This window comes from Oncorhynchus gorbuscha, linkage group LG04, assembly GCF_021184085.1.
Source record: "Oncorhynchus gorbuscha isolate QuinsamMale2020 ecotype Even-year linkage group LG04, OgorEven_v1.0, whole genome shotgun sequence".
NCBI lineage: Eukaryota > Metazoa > Chordata > Actinopteri > Salmoniformes > Salmonidae > Oncorhynchus > Oncorhynchus gorbuscha.
In genome coordinates, this window is record NC_060176.1 from 33534323 (window position 1) to 33550946 (window position 16624).

Consider the following 16624-nt stretch of genomic DNA (forward strand, 5'->3'; position numbering starts at 1 on the left):
ATGAGAGGCCTACAATATTATATTTAGAAAATGTTTGTTGACTTCGAAAATATATAGCTGAGCAGCCAGAACATAACTCTTAACTCAGCCCCTGCGACTGTCAGTCCAACATACACCAATACACCAAGTGGTCTGAATGTCCTGGGGAATTCGCTTTACAGTCCTTACAACTGTCAGTCCAACAGTCCAACTAGGTTGTTGTGTTGTACTCAGGTCGCTACATTATACACTGTCATTTGGGGGAAGGTATACTACAGTATACTATTGTATAAATACTATAGTATTCACTTTAGTGTTTTTGCTGATTTTACTGTTGTATTCACTGTAGTGCAAAAACACTACAGTGAATACTGTAATAATTTGTGTAGTATTTACTGTAGTATACTGTAGTATGTACAGTTAACTTTAGTATAAAGACTGTAGTAAAATAACTATAGTATACACTAAAGTAATTAAATGTGTTTTTGCGGCTTGAAGTACACTATTATTTACTGCAGTGTTTTTTCAGACTTTACTGTAGTATTTACTATATTGTTTTAGTTTTATTATCTTTGGCATAGAAGTGGAAGCTTTCTCCTTCAGGAAACCTACGGGAGAAAATCTAATAGAGCAAATGTTCCATATCCTGTAGGTAGGTCAGACTGGGGTCTGACTAGATAGTTCAGAGCTTCTGATCTGTTCTATAACTTTGGGGTGGCAGGTAGCCAAGTGGTGGCCACTGGGGCTAAGCTGCCTGCCATCCAGCACCTCTACACCAGGCGGTGTCAGAGGAAGTCCCTAAAAATTGTCAAAGACCCAGCCACTCCAGTCATAGACTGTTCTCTCTACTATCGCATGGCAAGCGGTACAGGAGTGCCAAGTCTAGGACAAAAAGGCTTCTCAAGAGTTTTTATCCCCAGGCCATAAGACTCCTGAAAATTTAGGAGATTTATCAAATTGCTACCCGGACTATTTGCATTGTGCCCCCCCAACCCCTCTTACGCTGCTGCTACTCTTTGTTTATCATATACAGTGCCTTGCGAAAGTATTCGGCCCCCTTGAACTTTGCGACCTTTTGCCACATTTCAGGCTTCAAACATAAAGATATAAAACTGTATTATTTTGTGAAGAATCAACAACAAGTGGGACACAATCATGAAGTGGAACGACATTTATTGGATATTTCAAACTTTTTTAACAAATCAAAAACTGAAAAATTGGGCGTGCAAAATTATTCAGCCCCTTTACTTTCAGTGCAGCAAACTCTCTCCAGAAGTTCAGTGAGGATCTCTGAATGATCCAATGTTGACCTAAATGACTAATGATGATAAATACAATCCACCTGTGTGTAATCAAGTCTCCGTATAAATGCACCTGCACTGTGATAGTCTCAGAGGTCCGTTAAAAGCGCAGAGAGCATCATGAAGAACAAGGAACACACCAGGCAGGTCCGAGATACTGTTGTGAAGAAGTTTAAAGCCGGATTTGGATACAAAAATATTTCCCAAGCTTTAAACATCCCAAGGAGCACTGTGCAAGCGATAATATTGAAATGGAAGAAGTATCAGACCACTGCAAATCTACCAAGAACTGGCCGTCCTTCTAAACTTTCAGCTCATACAAGGAGAAGACTGATCAGAGATGCAGCCAAGAGGCCCATGATCACTCTGGATGAACTGCAGAGATCTACAGCTGAGGTGGGAGACTCTGTCCATAGGACAACAATCAGTCATATATTGCACAAATCTGGCCTTTATGGAAGAGTGGCAAGAAGAAAGCCATTTCTTAAAGATATCCATAAAAAGTGTCGTTTAAAGTTTGCCACAAGCCACCTGGGAGACACACCAAACATGTGGAAGAAGGTGCTCTGGTCAGATGAAACCAAAATTGAACTTTTTGGCAACAATGCAAAACGTTATGTTTGGCGTAAAAGCAACACAGCTCATCACCCTGAACACACCATCCCCACTGTCAAACATGGTGGTGGCAGCATCATGGTTTGGGCCTGCTTTTCTTCAGCAGGGACAGGGAAGATGGTTAAAATTGATGGGAAGATGGATGGAGCCAAATACAGGACCATTCTGGAAGAAAACCTGATGGAGTCTGCAAAAGACCTGAGACTGGGACGGAGATTTGTCTTCCAACAAGACAATGATCCATAACATAAAGCAAAATCTACAATGAAATGGTTCAAAAATAAACATATCCAAGTGTTAGAATGGCCAAGTCAAAGTCCAGACCTGAATCTGTGGAAAGAACTGAAAACTGCTGTTCACAAATGCTCTCCATCCAACTTCACTGAGCTCGAGCTGTTTTGCAAGGAGGAATGGGAAAAAATTTCAGTCTCTCGATGTGCAAAACTGATAGAGACATACCCCAAGCGACTTACAGCTGTAATCGCAGCAAAAGGTGGCGCTACAAAGTATTAACTTAAGGGGGCTGAATAATTTTGCACGCCCAATTTTTCAGTTTTTGATTTGTTTAAAAAGTTTGAAATATCCAATAAATGTCGTTCCACTTCATGATTGTGTCCCACTTTTTGTTGATTCTTCACAAAAAAATACAGTTTTATATCTTTATGTTTGAAGCCTGAAATGTGGCAAAAGGTCGCAAAGTTCAAGGGGTCCGAATACTTTCGCAAGGCACTGTATGCATAGTCACTTTAACTATACATTCATGTACATACTATCTCAATTAGCCCGACCAACCAGTGCCCCGCACATTGGATAATGGGGCTATCTGCATTGTGTCCCGCCACCCGCCACCCACCACCCGCTAACCCCTCTTTTACGCTACTGCTACTCTCTGTTTATCATATATGCATAGTCACTTTAACCATGTCTACATGTACATACTACCGAAATCAGCCCAACTCACCGGTGCCTGTATATAGCCTCGCTACTGTTATAGCCTCGCTACTGTATATAGCCTCGCTACTGTTATTTTTCACTGTCTTTTTAATGTTGTTTTTATTTCTTTACTTAACTATTGTTCACCTAATACCTTTTTTAAAGAAATTGCGCTGTTGGTTAGAGCCTGTAAGTAAGCATTTCATTGTAAGGTGTACACCTTGTCATGTTTTGTCATTTATTGTCTTGTCCTTGTGCTTTCCCTTCTGTTCGTTTCCACCTGCTGGTCTTATTAGGTTCGTTCCCTTTTTCTATCCCTCTCTCTCCCCCTCCCTCTCTCTCTTCTCTCTATCGTTCCGTTCCTGCTCCCAGCTGTTCCTCATTCTCCTACTCACTCATTTAGTCTTTTCACACCTGTCCCCTATTTTGCCCTCTGATTAGAGTCCCTATTTCTCCCCTTGTTTTCCGCTTCTGTCCTTGTCGGATCCTTGTATGATGTTCGCTGTGCTGTGTCCTTGTCTCGCCCTGTCGTGTCTTGTCTCCTTCAGATGCTGCGTGTGAGCAGGTGTCTTAGTCTGCTACGGTCGGTGCCTTCCCGAAGCAACCTGCAGTCAATGGTCGAGTCTCCAGTCTGTCCTCGTTACTACGAGTGGATTTAATTTTTTTCCTGTTTTGTTTTCTTCTTGAGTTTTCCAGGATTATTACTTTTGCCATTTACTGGAATAAAGACTCTGTTTTCGCTAAGTCGCTTTTGGGTCCTCATTCACCTGCATAACAGAAGGATCCGACCAAGAATGGACCCAGCGACTACGGATTCTCGTAACACTGCCGTCGAGATCCAGGGAGCTATGCTCGGCAGACACGAGCAGGAATTTTCTGCTGCTCGTCATGCCGTTGAGACCCTGGCCGCTCAGGTTTCCGACCTCTCAGGACAGTTTCAGAGTCTTTGTCTCGTGCCACCAGCTACTTCCTGGTCTTCCGAGTCTCCGGAACCTAGGGTTAATAACCCACCATGTTATTCTGGGCAGCCCACTGAGTGCCGTTCCTTTCTCACCCAGTGTGATATTGTGTTCTCTCTCCAACCCAACACATACTCAAGAGAGAGAGCTCGGATTGCTTACGTCATTTCACTCCTTACTGGTCAGGCTCGAGAGTGGGGCACAGCTATCTGGGAGGCAAGGGCTGAGTGTTCTAACAATTATCTGAACTTTAAAGAGGAGATGATACGGGTTTTTGATCGTTCAGTTTTTGGTAGGGAGGCTTCTAGGGCCTTGGCTTCCCTATGTCAAGGTGATCGATCCATAACGGATTACTCTATAGAGTTTCTCACTCTTGCTGCCTCTAGTGACTGGAACGAGCCGGCGCTGCTTGCTCGTTTTCTGGAGGGACTCCACGCTGAGGTTAAGGATGAGATTCTCTCCCGGGAGGTTCCTTCCAGTGTGGACTCTTTGATCGCACTCGCCATCCGCATAGAACGACGGGTAGATCTTCGTCACCGAGCTCGTGGAAGAGAGCTCGCGTTAACGGTGTTCCCCCTCTCCGCATCGCAACCATCTCCTCCCTCCGGCTCAGAGACTGAGCCCATGCAGCTGGGAGGTATTCGCATCTCGACTAAGGAGAGGGAACGGAGGATCACCAACCGCCTTTGCCTCTATTGCGGTTCTGCTGGACATTTTGTCAATTCATGTCCAGTAAAAGCCAGAGCTCATCAGTAAGCGGAGGGCTACTGGTGAGCGCTACTACTCAGGTCTCTCCTTCAAGATCCTGTACTACCATGTCGGTCCATCTACGCTGGACCGGTTCGGCTGCTTCATGCAGTGCCTTGATAGACTCTGGGGCTGAGGGTTGTTTTATGGACGAAGCATGGGCTCGGAAACATGACATTCCTCTCAGACAGTTAGGGAAGCCCACGCCCATGTTCGCCTTAGATGGTAGTCTTCTCCCCAGTATCAGATATGAGACACTACCTTTAACCCTCACAGTATCTGGTAACCACAGTGAGACCATTTCCTTTTTGATTTTTCGTTCACCTTTTACACCTGTTGTTTTGGGTCATCCCTGGCTAGTATGTCATAATCCTTCTATTAATTGGTCTAGTAATTCTATCCTATCCTGGAACGTTTCTTGTCATGTGAAGTGTTTAATGTCTGCTATCCCTCCTGTTTCTTCTGTCCCCTCTTCTCAGGAGGAACCTGGTGATTTGACAGGAGTGCCGGAGGAATATCATGATCTGCGCACGGTCTTCAGTCGGTCCAGAGCCAACTCCCTTCCTCCTCACCGGTCGTATGATTGTAGTATTGATCTCCTTCCGGGGACCACTCCCCCTCGGGGTAGACTATACTCTCTGTCGGCTCCCGAACGTAAGGCTCTCGAGGATTATTTGTCTGTTTCTCTTGACGCCGGCACCGTAGTGCCTTCTTCCTCTCCTGCCGGAGCGGGGGTTTTTTTGTTAAGAAGAAGGACGGTACTCTGCGCCCCTGCGTGGATTATCGAGGGCTGAATGACATAACGGTTAAGAATCGTTATCCGCTTCCCCTTATGTCATCAGCCTTCGAGATTCTGCAGGGAGCCAGGTTCTTTACTAAGTTGGACCTTCGTAATGCTTACCATCTCGTGCGCATCAGAGAGGGGGACGAGTGGAAAACGGCGTTTAACACTCCGTTAGGGCATTTTGAGTACCGGGTTCTGCCGTTTGGTCTCGCTAATGCTCCAGCTGTTTTTCAGGCATTAGTTATATATGCCATTTAGCAGACGCTTTTATCCAAAGCGACTTACAGTCATGTGTGCATACATTCTACGTATGGGTGGTCCCGGGAATCGAACCCACTACCCTGGCGTTACAAGCACCATGCTCTACCAACTGAGCTACAGAAGGACCACTAATGATGTACTGAGAGACATGCTGAACATCTTTGTTTTTGTCTACCTTGACGATATCCTGATTTTTTCACCGTCACTCGAGATTCATGTTCAGCACGTTCGACGTGTACTCCAACGCCTTTTAGAGAATTGTCTCTACGTGAAGGCTGAGAAGTGCGCCTTTCATGTCTCCTCTGTCACATTTCTCGGTTCTGTTATTTCCGCTGAAGGCATTCAGATGGATCCCGCTAAGGTCCAGGCTGTCAGTGATTGGCCCGTTCCAAGGTCACGTGTCGAGTTGCAGCGCTTTCTAGGTTTCGCTAATTTCTATCGCCGTTTCATTCGTAATTTCGGTCAAGTTGCTGCCCCTCTCACAGCTCTTACTTCTGTCAAGACGTGCTTTAAGTGGTCCGGTTCCGCCCAGGGAGCTTTTGATCTCCTCAAGAAGCGTTTTACGTCCGCTCCTATCCTCGTTACTCCTGACGTCACTAAACAATTCATTGTCGAGGTTGACGCTTCAGAGGTGGGCGTGGGAGCCATTCTATCCCAGCGCTTCCAGTCTGACGATAAGGTCCATCCTTGCGCTTATTTTTCTCATCGCCTGTCGCCATCGGAACGCAACTATGATGGGGGTAACCGCGAACTGCTCGCCATCCGCTTAGCCCTAGGCGAATGGCGACAGTGGTTGGAGGGGGCGACCGTTCCTTTTGTCGTTTGGACTGACCATAAGAACCTTGAGTACATCCGTTCTGCCAAACGACTTAATGCACGTCAAGCTCGTTGGGCGTTGTTTTTCGCTCGTTTCGAGTTTGTGATTTCTTATCGCCCGGGTAATAAGAACACCAAGCCTGATGCCTTATCCCGTCTCTTTAGTTCTTCTGTGGCTTCTACCGATCCCGAGGGGATTCTTCCTTATGGGCGTGTTGTCGGGTTGACTGTCTGGGGAATTGAGAGACAGGTTAAGCAAGCACTCACTCACACTGCGTCGCCGAGCGCTTGTCCTAGTAACCTTCTTTTCGTTCCTGTTTCTACTCGTCTGGCTGTTCTTCAGTGGGCTCACTCTGCCAAGTTAGCTGGCCATCCCGGCGTTCGGGGTACACTTGCTTCTATTCGCCAGCGGTTTTGGTGGCCTACTCAGGAGCGTGACACGCGCCGTTTCGTGGCTGCTTGTTCGGATTGCGCGCAGACTAAGTCAGGTAACTCTCCTCCTGCCGGTCGTCTCAGACCGCTTCCCATTCCTTCTCGACCATGGTCTCACATCGCCTTAGACTTCATTACCGGTCTGCCTTCGTCTGCGGGGAAGACTGTTATTCTTACGGTTGTCGATAGGTTCTCTAAGGCGGCACATTTCATTCCCCTCGCTAAGCTTCCTTCCGCTAAGGAGACGGCACAAATCATCATTGAGAATGTGTTCAGAATTCATGGCCTCCCGTTAGACGCCGTTTCAGACAGAGGTCCGCAATTCACGTCACAGTTTTGGAGGGAGTTCTGTCGTTTGATTGGTGCTTCCGTCAGTCTCTCTTCCGGTTTTCATCCCCAGTCTAACGGTCAAGCTGAAAGGGCCAATCAGACGATTGGTCGCATATTACGCAGCCTTTCTTTTAGAAACCCTGCGTCTTGGGCAGAACAGCTCCCCTGGGCAGAATACGCTCACAACTCGCTTCCTTCGTCTGCTACCGGGCTATCTCCGTTTCAGAGTAGTCTGGGTTACCAGCCTCCTCTGTTCTCATCCCAGCTCGCCGAGTCCAGCGTTCCCTCCGCTCAGGCGTTTGTCCAACGTTGTGAGCGCACCTGGAGGAGGGTGAGGTCTGCACTTTGCCGTTACAGGGCGCAGACTGTGAGAGCCGCCAATAAACGTAGGATTAAGAGTCCTAGGTATTGTCGCGGCCAGAGAGTGTGGCTTTCCACTCGTAACCTTCCCCTTACGACAGCTTCTCGTAAGTTGACTCTGCGGTTCATTGGTCCGTTCCGTGTCTCCCAGGTCGTCAATCCTGTCGCTGTGCGACTGCTTCTTCCGCGACATCTTCGTCGCGTCCATCCTGTCTTCCATGTCTCCTGTGTCAAGCCCTTTCTTCGCGCCCCCGTTCGTCTTCCCCCCCCCCCGTCCTTGTCGAGGGCGCACCTATTTACAAGGTACGTATGATCATGGACATGCGTTCTCGGGGACGTGGTCACCAGTACTTAGTGGATTGGGAGGGTTACGGTCCTGAGGAGAGGAGTTGGGTTCCATCTCGGGACGCGCTGGACCGTTCGCTGATTGATGATTTCCTCCGTTGCCGCCAGGATTCCTCCTCGAGTGCGCCAGGAGGCGCTCGGTGAGTGGGGGGGTACTGTCATGTTTTGTCATTTATTGTCTTGTCCTTGTGCTTTCCCTTCTGTTCGTTTCCCCCTGCTGGTCTTATTAGGTTCGTTCCCTTTTTCTATCCCTCTCTCTCCCCCTCCCTCTCTCTCTTCTCTCTATCGTTCCGTTCCTGCTCCCAGCTGTTCCTCATTCTCCTACTCACTCATTTAGTCTTTTCACACCTGTCCCCTATTTTGCCCTCTGATTAGAGTCCCTATTTCTCCCCTTGTTTTCCGCTTCTGTCCTTGTCGGATCATTGTATGATGTTCGCTGTGCTGTGTCCTTGTCTCGCCCTGTCGTGTCTTGTCTCCTTCAGATGCTGCGTGTGAGCAGGTGTCTTAGTCTGCTACGGTCGGTGCCTTCCCGAAGCAACCTGCAGTCAATGGTCGAGTCTCCAGTCTGTCCTCGTTACTACGAGTGGATTTAAGTTTTTTCCTGTTTTGTTTTCTTCTTGAGTTTTCCAGGATTATTACTTTTGCCATTTACTGGAATAAAGACTCTGTTGTCGCTAAGTCGCTTTTGGGTCCTCATTCACCTGCATAACACACCTGTTGTATTCGGCGCACGTGACAAAAAAAACTTTGATTTGATTAGATTTGATTTGGTTCGAGCGTTGGGCCAGTAACCGAAAGGTTGCAAGATCAAATCCCTGAGCTGACAAGGTAAAAATCTGTCATTCTGCCCCTGAACAAGGCAGTTAACCCACTGTTCCTAGGCCGTCATTGTAAATAAGAATTTGTTCTTAACTGACTTGCCTAGTTAAATAAAGGTTCAATTAAAATAACTATACTTCTTCTTCGATGAGGTTTAATGGCGGTTGGCATCCAATATATGTTGCATTACCGCCACCTCCTGTACTTTGCTTGAAAATTAAAATAACTCAACAAATAACCTACAATGTAACACTACACTAACTAAATACCCACCACCCTACTCCACTATTTAAATCTATTCAGTCCTACCTCAGGCTAACAACCTGAAAGGCTAGGACAACACAACCCTGTAAATCTTCTGACGTCAAGTCTCGTATACCCAAATACCTCTCTGCAGCTGCCACCACTACCTACATTTTCCACGACTTACGTTCCATTCCTGCAGTACAGTAGATAACCATTGCTATAAACGCTAAAAGTCCAATCTTGTTGAAATATATATCACTTGTTGGCCTATCCCTCTGTACTGGTACAGATATACTACTCACACCACTTCTCTCAGGATCCCTCCCCGTTGACCCATCTTCATTGACTTTCTTCACTGCCTCAGAATACATCAACTTCTGCACTGCTCTCACCCTGGAAACCTCAACCTGCCTCGCTTACACCAGACATTTCTGATCCACAGCCCATGGGCACCCCTATAACTAACACATACCACTTTCCCCAATGCTATACATCCCTTTGTCTCATGACTTCTGCACACTTATCACAGCTAGGAACCTCCCTCCTACACAGTGCTGCCACATGCCCATAAGCTTAACAGCTGTAACAACGTAATGTATTCGGCACAAAAGCTTATACAGGACAACATAAATACAATAACATCACTTTGTAGGGAAAAGGCAACATCACAACTCAAAAGAACAGACGACTCTTCTGTTTCACCAGTCACGCCACCCTGTCTGCTTTGCACCAAACGACGAGCATCACAAACACCGGGAATCTTCCCTTTCAGTTGATCAACTTTCACATTTATCACTACCCCAGTAATCACTCCTTTCAATGGCGCCCTTTTCTTGAGAGCAAAACAATTCACCTCGCTTGTCCCCATTTATTTAACCCGGAACGCCTGCTCCCTCTGACCTGCAGAAATACAAACAATTCTCACAAGACCACTTCTGGTAACCCTCACCGATTCCACTGCACCCAACTCTGTTTTCACCTACCCTGAAACCACAAATGGATCAGCCAAAAGGCAAGGGTCCACTTTTTCCAAAAATGTCACTCCTACCGTCACAGACGGATATTTATCCTGGCCCTTGGTGCCTAGGGCTCCGAGAACTTCACCACACCTAACCCTCCAATACTTCGCCCTCCTCCTGTCTTCGATCCGATGTCCAGCTCACTCTGCTTACACTTTCTGACATTGTTCTTTATAGAAGCCATTTTTAACTGATTCAAGCTCACCCTCTTCCTCCTTTGCTCTTTTTGTCCTCCTCTGCCTCCTCCGTATTCCAAGTATACAGCTCCTTATGATAACACTGCACTTCTCCTGACATACCTCTTGTTTGTGCTTTCTCAAGGGATCATTTTCCTTCTAGAACTGAAGGGAACACAATAAATGGTATGTACTTGGCATATAGGTTTCTCACTTATGAGTGGCACAAATTGTGATATGGGGGAATGGGCAGGGTATATGCAAATTAAATACTGTAATATTTACTATAGTTTCATTGTAGTGTTTTTGTGGACTGTAGTATTTTTGCGGACATTACTGTAATATTTACTACATTGTTTTTTTTCAGATAATACTGTAGTATTTACTATAGTATTCTACAGTATACTACAACATTCTATAGTATGTACTACACATGATCGAGGGATACTACAGTGTGTAGTATATTATTCCACAATATACTACAACATTCTAAAGTAAGCACTACACAATCAAGGGGTACTACAGTGTGTAGTATACCATATTACAGTTTACTACTCTATTCTATAATAAGTAATGTAGCAATTATTCTAAAGTAAAGTGTGGTATTTTTCAATATCGGTACTACAATAAGTAATAACAACTGTTTACTTGTTTATATTCATGTACCTGTATTCATATTTCATGTTCATCACAAAGTTGCAAGTGGTAGCCAATCACAGTTGCTTGTATTAAACAGAAATACAGATGTTTTCAAATACGTGTAGGCTTCTACGAATGGTGTTGTATTGTCCGCGCATGCGCAACTTGCGGTCGAATAACCCACTATTTGGCAGGAAGACCGAGCTTCCCGCGTCCCCATCCACATTTCCAGATCACTATTTGGTAGAAAGCGGGATAGGTGGGACTCGGCCATAGGATTTGGGTTGTATGCAAACGGAGCCAGAGGAAAAGCGAGATGGGATCAATTTAGATGTACAATTCATCGGGTAAGCAACCCTCAAACGAATCACTCGATTGGTAATCAAATGCATGGACTCAGACGACCACTAACTACACTAGTTCATTGGGAGGTATGCATCTGCATGAGCAATTTGTGTATAAACCTGCTTTGTTGTTTGCATTTCAAATGCATGTCAGACAGACCCAAACCTTCCCCTCCTTTGTTCGCTTGCGCTGGTTTTGATGCGGGGTTTGTATATACTGGTGCAACATGGCTGACATTGAGGTACCATACCTCCTCAGTTAAAATCCAGTCAATCCGCCTATTTGACAATCAAGCGAATCGGTGCTTCAGGATGCACATGTATGCAACGTCAAGCAACATATTTCCTCCCTTTGACTTTATTCATTGTAAACAAAATGACAATCATATACTTTCTTGGGTCACTCTAGAGCATCTTGAGTAGTTTTACTTAGCTTGAACTGCTTGCCATTTCTGTTAAATAAAAGTATACAACAGTGAGTTCGAGGCAATGAGACGAACGTTATTTCAATGTTACCTGTAGGTAAGTAATGTTTGAAAAAACATGTCTGAAGGGGGCGGGTCTAATCCTAGTCTACTAAAAAATCATTTCTGCTGTTTGGATAAAAAACAAATCGGGGGGTGGGGGTGTAAATCCCTATTGTTTATACATTTTCAGAAAATACAGCCTATGTTGTCTATTTTCATAAGTATACATTATTCTATTACACCTAACGTTGTAGAAATGACATCAGAATTGTGACAAATTGAGCCAAGATGGGCCTACTTTCTCTATGGACCACTAATAGTAAATCGAGTCAGTTACTGTACTTATGACTCGTTGAACATGGTGTGCAAGACTAAGCCACCCTGCAAAAACAAAAAATATATATTGTTCTGCAATTGTTTTTAGGCAGCTACGGGTGCTATATATGATTGTATAAAAGGCAGGTCTATAGCACACGAGTCAGCATGACTGAATAGGTTCATAACAGTTACATTTGCAATGAGATGCTTGCTAGTTATGACATTTTCTTACCCAAAGTCATTCTTCATCATAATGTTGCCATGTTTAACACATGCTCATTTTTCAACAGTTTGAACTGCCACATTAAGTGTTCCTGCCCTGGAGGGGAGTGATCCTCCCACCTGGGGCCACCACCTGCACACTGTCCTTCTTTCTCCTGATTACCTAGTAGAGACATTGTCACCCTAGCCTGGCAGCCTGGCTGCTTACCTACATGTATATCAATGAAGACCCCATTTGGGAAGAGGCCAGGCCAGCGCCCCAGAGCTGATGGGGGTGAGACACATTCTCGCCTTGTGTACATGAAGGCAGCAGGAACGTTACACATTACATATAGCCTGCTACACTATATGGCTGTAATTTTGAAGATAAAATATGATACAGTAATAAATACTGATTGGAGAGATTTCATGCACACGTTTGTTTTGTCATTTTAGGGAATATTGGGGTATCTGCAAATATGATGAAGAAGAAAAATTCCCACAAGTAAGTTCTCTCATTGTGTAGACACAGCATAAGACCAAAAGCAGGTTGGCTTACAAACTGATACTACATAGATTGATTTGACATGAATTTACATATTGCTGTCCTTGACTCTCAAAATTGGGATCTCTATAGGAAGCAAAAGAATAATGTTGGTCCAAGCAAGCCTATTGCCCAACCCAGACGAAACATAGTGGGTTGCAGGATAACACACCAGTGGAAGGAAGACTCCAAGGTTTCCCAGTGGAAAGGAACAGTTCTCGACCAAGTCCCTGTTAACCCCTCTCTCTACCTAATCAAGTATGATGGATTTGACTGCATCTATGGACTTGAGCTTCACAAAGATGAGCGGGTGCAAGGCCTGGAGGTTTTACCAGACCGAGTTGGTATGTGTTGTGAAGACATGACAAAAATCGGCTTTGCTCTGCCATAAAAAGCATATTACTCTTATGTCTGTTCAGTATGGTACAACCAATGTACTTATGTGCTTGATGTGTGTTTGATCATGCATACCTTATATCACAGATTAGTAAATGTGTCTTTTCATAGCCATATTAGCTGTCCATTTGAAAGTGCTCTCTGTATTGTAGCTCCAGCTCGTGTCAGCGATTCCCAGCTAGCAGAAACCATGATAGGTAAAGCAGTGGAGCACATGTTTGAGCAAGATGAAGGACCAAAGGAGGAGTGGAGGGGCATGGTGCTAGCACAGGCTCCCATTATGAACACATGGTTCTACATCACTTACGAAAAGGACCCTGTTTTGTACATGTACCAACTCTTGGATGACTACAAAGAGGGGGATCTCCGGATAATGCCTGATTCAAGTGAGAGTCCATCAGAAATTATCTTCAGTGTTTAAAATGTAGACATTGAGTACATTTACATGCACAGTAATAGTTTGGTATTAAACTGATTATGGCAGCAGGCAGATTATGCAATAGTCATGTAAACACCGTACTCTGCTTATTTTAATCAGCATAAGCTCAAAATTGAAGTAAGCATACACAGATTAGAACACATAGTTTTCTGAGCAATCTTTTGAATTATTAGGACATGTAAACAGCTTAATCGGTGTTCCGGTGGTCTATTTGATCTGCGCCTGTGCCAGCACCAGGTAGTGCGAGTGAAGTGAGTTCTGGAAAAACTGAAAGTATGCGTCTTATAAATAGTTTTCACATACAAACTTTGAACACAGAATCAAATATATTTTTATTGCTGATTTTTCTGCACTTATCAAAAGGCCTATCAGTAGCCTGTTGTCAGATGTGTACATGTAAACAGGATTATTAGGGAAATCGTTATTCTTGCAAAGCATGTAAACATTTTAAACAAACTATTATATTAACCTATCCACAATAATCACATTATTGTGTGCATGTAACCGTGCTCATTGTTTAATGTCTATCTCTTTTAAAAAACAACATGTCATTCTAAATTGTTTTACTGTAAATACAATCATACTACATAGATGTAGTCAACCAATTATCTCACTAAAGCTGGTAATATTCTATGCTTTTGCAGATGACTCGCCTCCAGCAGAGAGAGAGCCTGGAGAAGTGGTGGATAGCCTTGTTGGCAAACAAGTGGAGTATGCCAAAGAGGATGGCGGCAAAAGGACTGGCATGGTTATCCATCAGGTTGAAGCCAAACCCTCTGTTTATTTCATCAAGTTTGATGATGACTTTCACATCTACGTCTACGATTTAGTAAAAACGTCTTAGGGCATAGGCATTGAGAAAATCATTGATCCACAGACCTTGGCAAATGTTCTGATGCTTTCTTTGAAACAACATACATTTCCATTCAAAATGGACAATTCCTTCACAGGCTGCAAATGTGGAACTTGTTGTTTCCTGTGTCACTGCTTCCAATGCGAAATCTTTTAGTGTACTTTGTTTCAAGTCCACTTTGTTTCTAAAAGAAGGGAGACCTCTGCAGATTTCGGCATGTCTGAACATTTACACTGTTCAATTGGGCCAGACGCCATGTGCGACATGGTTTATGAATGTAAAACGCGGGAAGAAAAAAATTATTGCGCTGGTAATATGGGTCAGATCTTTTTAACTTTAGTTTTCACTGTATTAATGGTGTAAGCATGACGCTAACTAATCTGCACTCTGGAAACAATGTTACAGTGACACTTTATCATTACAGCAATTATTAAAAATATATATATAGGATTATAATTATTTCGCACAGTGCTCCCAAATTAAAACTCCAGGTCGCACAGCAAAATATTTAGTTGCATTCCTTAGAACCCTGCTTGCAGCTTTTTGAATTTTAACTAATTCTCACCTAAAAAGAACCACGTCATGGTTCTTTTACGAGATAATTGTTGTATTGTTAACACAATTCAATTGTTCACCTTGTGTTACTGAAGCCTATGTCACTGTTGTCCTATGCAGCTCTTCTGATGCTGCTGCAGGTTTACTTACTGCTACTACAGTCACACTTGTGTACAAAGATCAGCTCCTGCCTAACCTCAATGTAGTATTATTGATAAGACATCTTGAAGGTCTGCAACAGGTCTCTGAACCATGTGCACCTGGATATACTTTGGTCAAAATGCTAGATCCTTGATGGCCCCTTCATGATTTCCACAAGGTGTGGAAATCATCATATGCTGCCAATGGCTGTGAGAGGCATCAGGGCATTTAATATTTTACATTACTGTTGTGCTGTATTGTGTGCAATGTCAGTTCCACTTCTGAAAAGCAGATGTGTTTTCATGTTTATAGCTAAATGTAAGTTGATGTGAGTTGCATGTCAGTTTGTTCTTTTCAAGGTTATGAGCTTATGTAAACTGTGACGTTTATTTTGTTGTTTTTGTACCATGCATTACAGAAACCAGTTGACTGGTAATGCTAAGTGAGTGCCAACTAATGGTGCCAGTGTTGTACAGCATTTAATGGGTAACATTTCTAAATAAATCAGTTGTCTGTTTTTTGTTTTTGTTTTTTCCACAAAAACATGGCTTATTTGTATGTATCAACAAAGAGCTTGCCTTATTTGATTGGGAGAAATGTGTGTGCATGTAAGGATGGAGCTTGTGTGTACATATTCAGTCACAGTGGTTGTATGTCAAAATAGGACTAACATATTTTGAGTTGAAATGGAAGAGAATTTAGATATAGCTAAGGAACAGTAGTGAAGTCCTGTTTATACATCAATATAGAGGTAAAATGTGTTCTTAAAGGCATTGTGTGTTCTACATTCAGTTAATATACCTAATGCATTATTTTTGAATAATGAAAATGGTTACAGTTTGTCATTTGGCACAAACACTTTAATGTTACATAATTCTGTAAGGACATTTTATAATTAAAGACTACTCTGAATATTAAAACAAGTATGTCATATGTTTTAATGTTATTTAAGAATGTTATGTTTAATTTTAACATAACCTTGGAAGATTGTTGATTGTTTGTGTAGCGGGGTGTAGTAGTCCAAATGGGGTCCATGGAAAAGCTCTCAACATTGAGTGTTGCAAAACACAAATACTTGCTAGCCATTCCCTCTGTCATGCTAACTCTGAGGAATACTTAGCAATAGAATTACATATAGAATATGAATTATAGGATTGCTGTGTATTTAGCAGCAAGATATTGTCAAACTTGTATAATTTATTAGATGATTACTTTATCAATACTTTAGCACATCATGAGCGAAAACAATATAGTCAAGGAACTAGGCCCTCAGATCTGGTTCTGCCACTTGTCACTTTTACGTCTGCCATCATAGGGTAAGGCTGAGAGGAAGGATGTCATGTTTCTTGTTTTCAGATCCTAATCTTCTCTCACTTGAGTTTTCTTAGGCACTAGTGCTGCGTTCATAACAAAGTGAGAAAGTGGTATTTACCACATACGACTGGGGGGGGGACACACGTGAACGCCCCTTCAACTGGTAATTACTAGTGGGAAACTCATCTTCCAACACTGAGCACTGACTTCTCCCACATACTGACCTCTGACATCACTTACTATGGAAATTACAACAACACTTTATTTATGAAAAGCTCTCTATTAATTCGT

General features: G+C 43.5%; 1 protein-coding gene across 2 annotated transcripts; it reads left to right on the forward strand.

Annotated features, from left to right (window-relative positions):
• Positions 1 to 10936: 10936 nt before the first annotated feature.
• On the forward strand, positions 10937 to 15536 carry spinb (spindlin b). 2 transcript variants are annotated; one of them, XM_046346537.1, is made up of 6 exons: positions 10937 to 11192; positions 12181 to 12386; positions 12548 to 12596; positions 12729 to 12979; positions 13184 to 13417; positions 14115 to 15536. In XM_046346537.1, exons 2-6 carry the CDS (start codon positions 12335 to 12337, stop codon positions 14312 to 14314), a joined length of 786 nt encoding a protein of 261 aa, XP_046202493.1. In that variant the 5' UTR covers positions 10937 to 11192; positions 12181 to 12334; the 3' UTR covers positions 14315 to 15536. The 2 variants fall into 2 exon arrangements, with proteins under 2 accessions (XP_046202493.1, XP_046202492.1); XM_046346536.1 differs by having other exon boundaries at positions 10937 to 11108.
• Positions 15537 to 16624: the final 1088 nt, after the last annotated feature.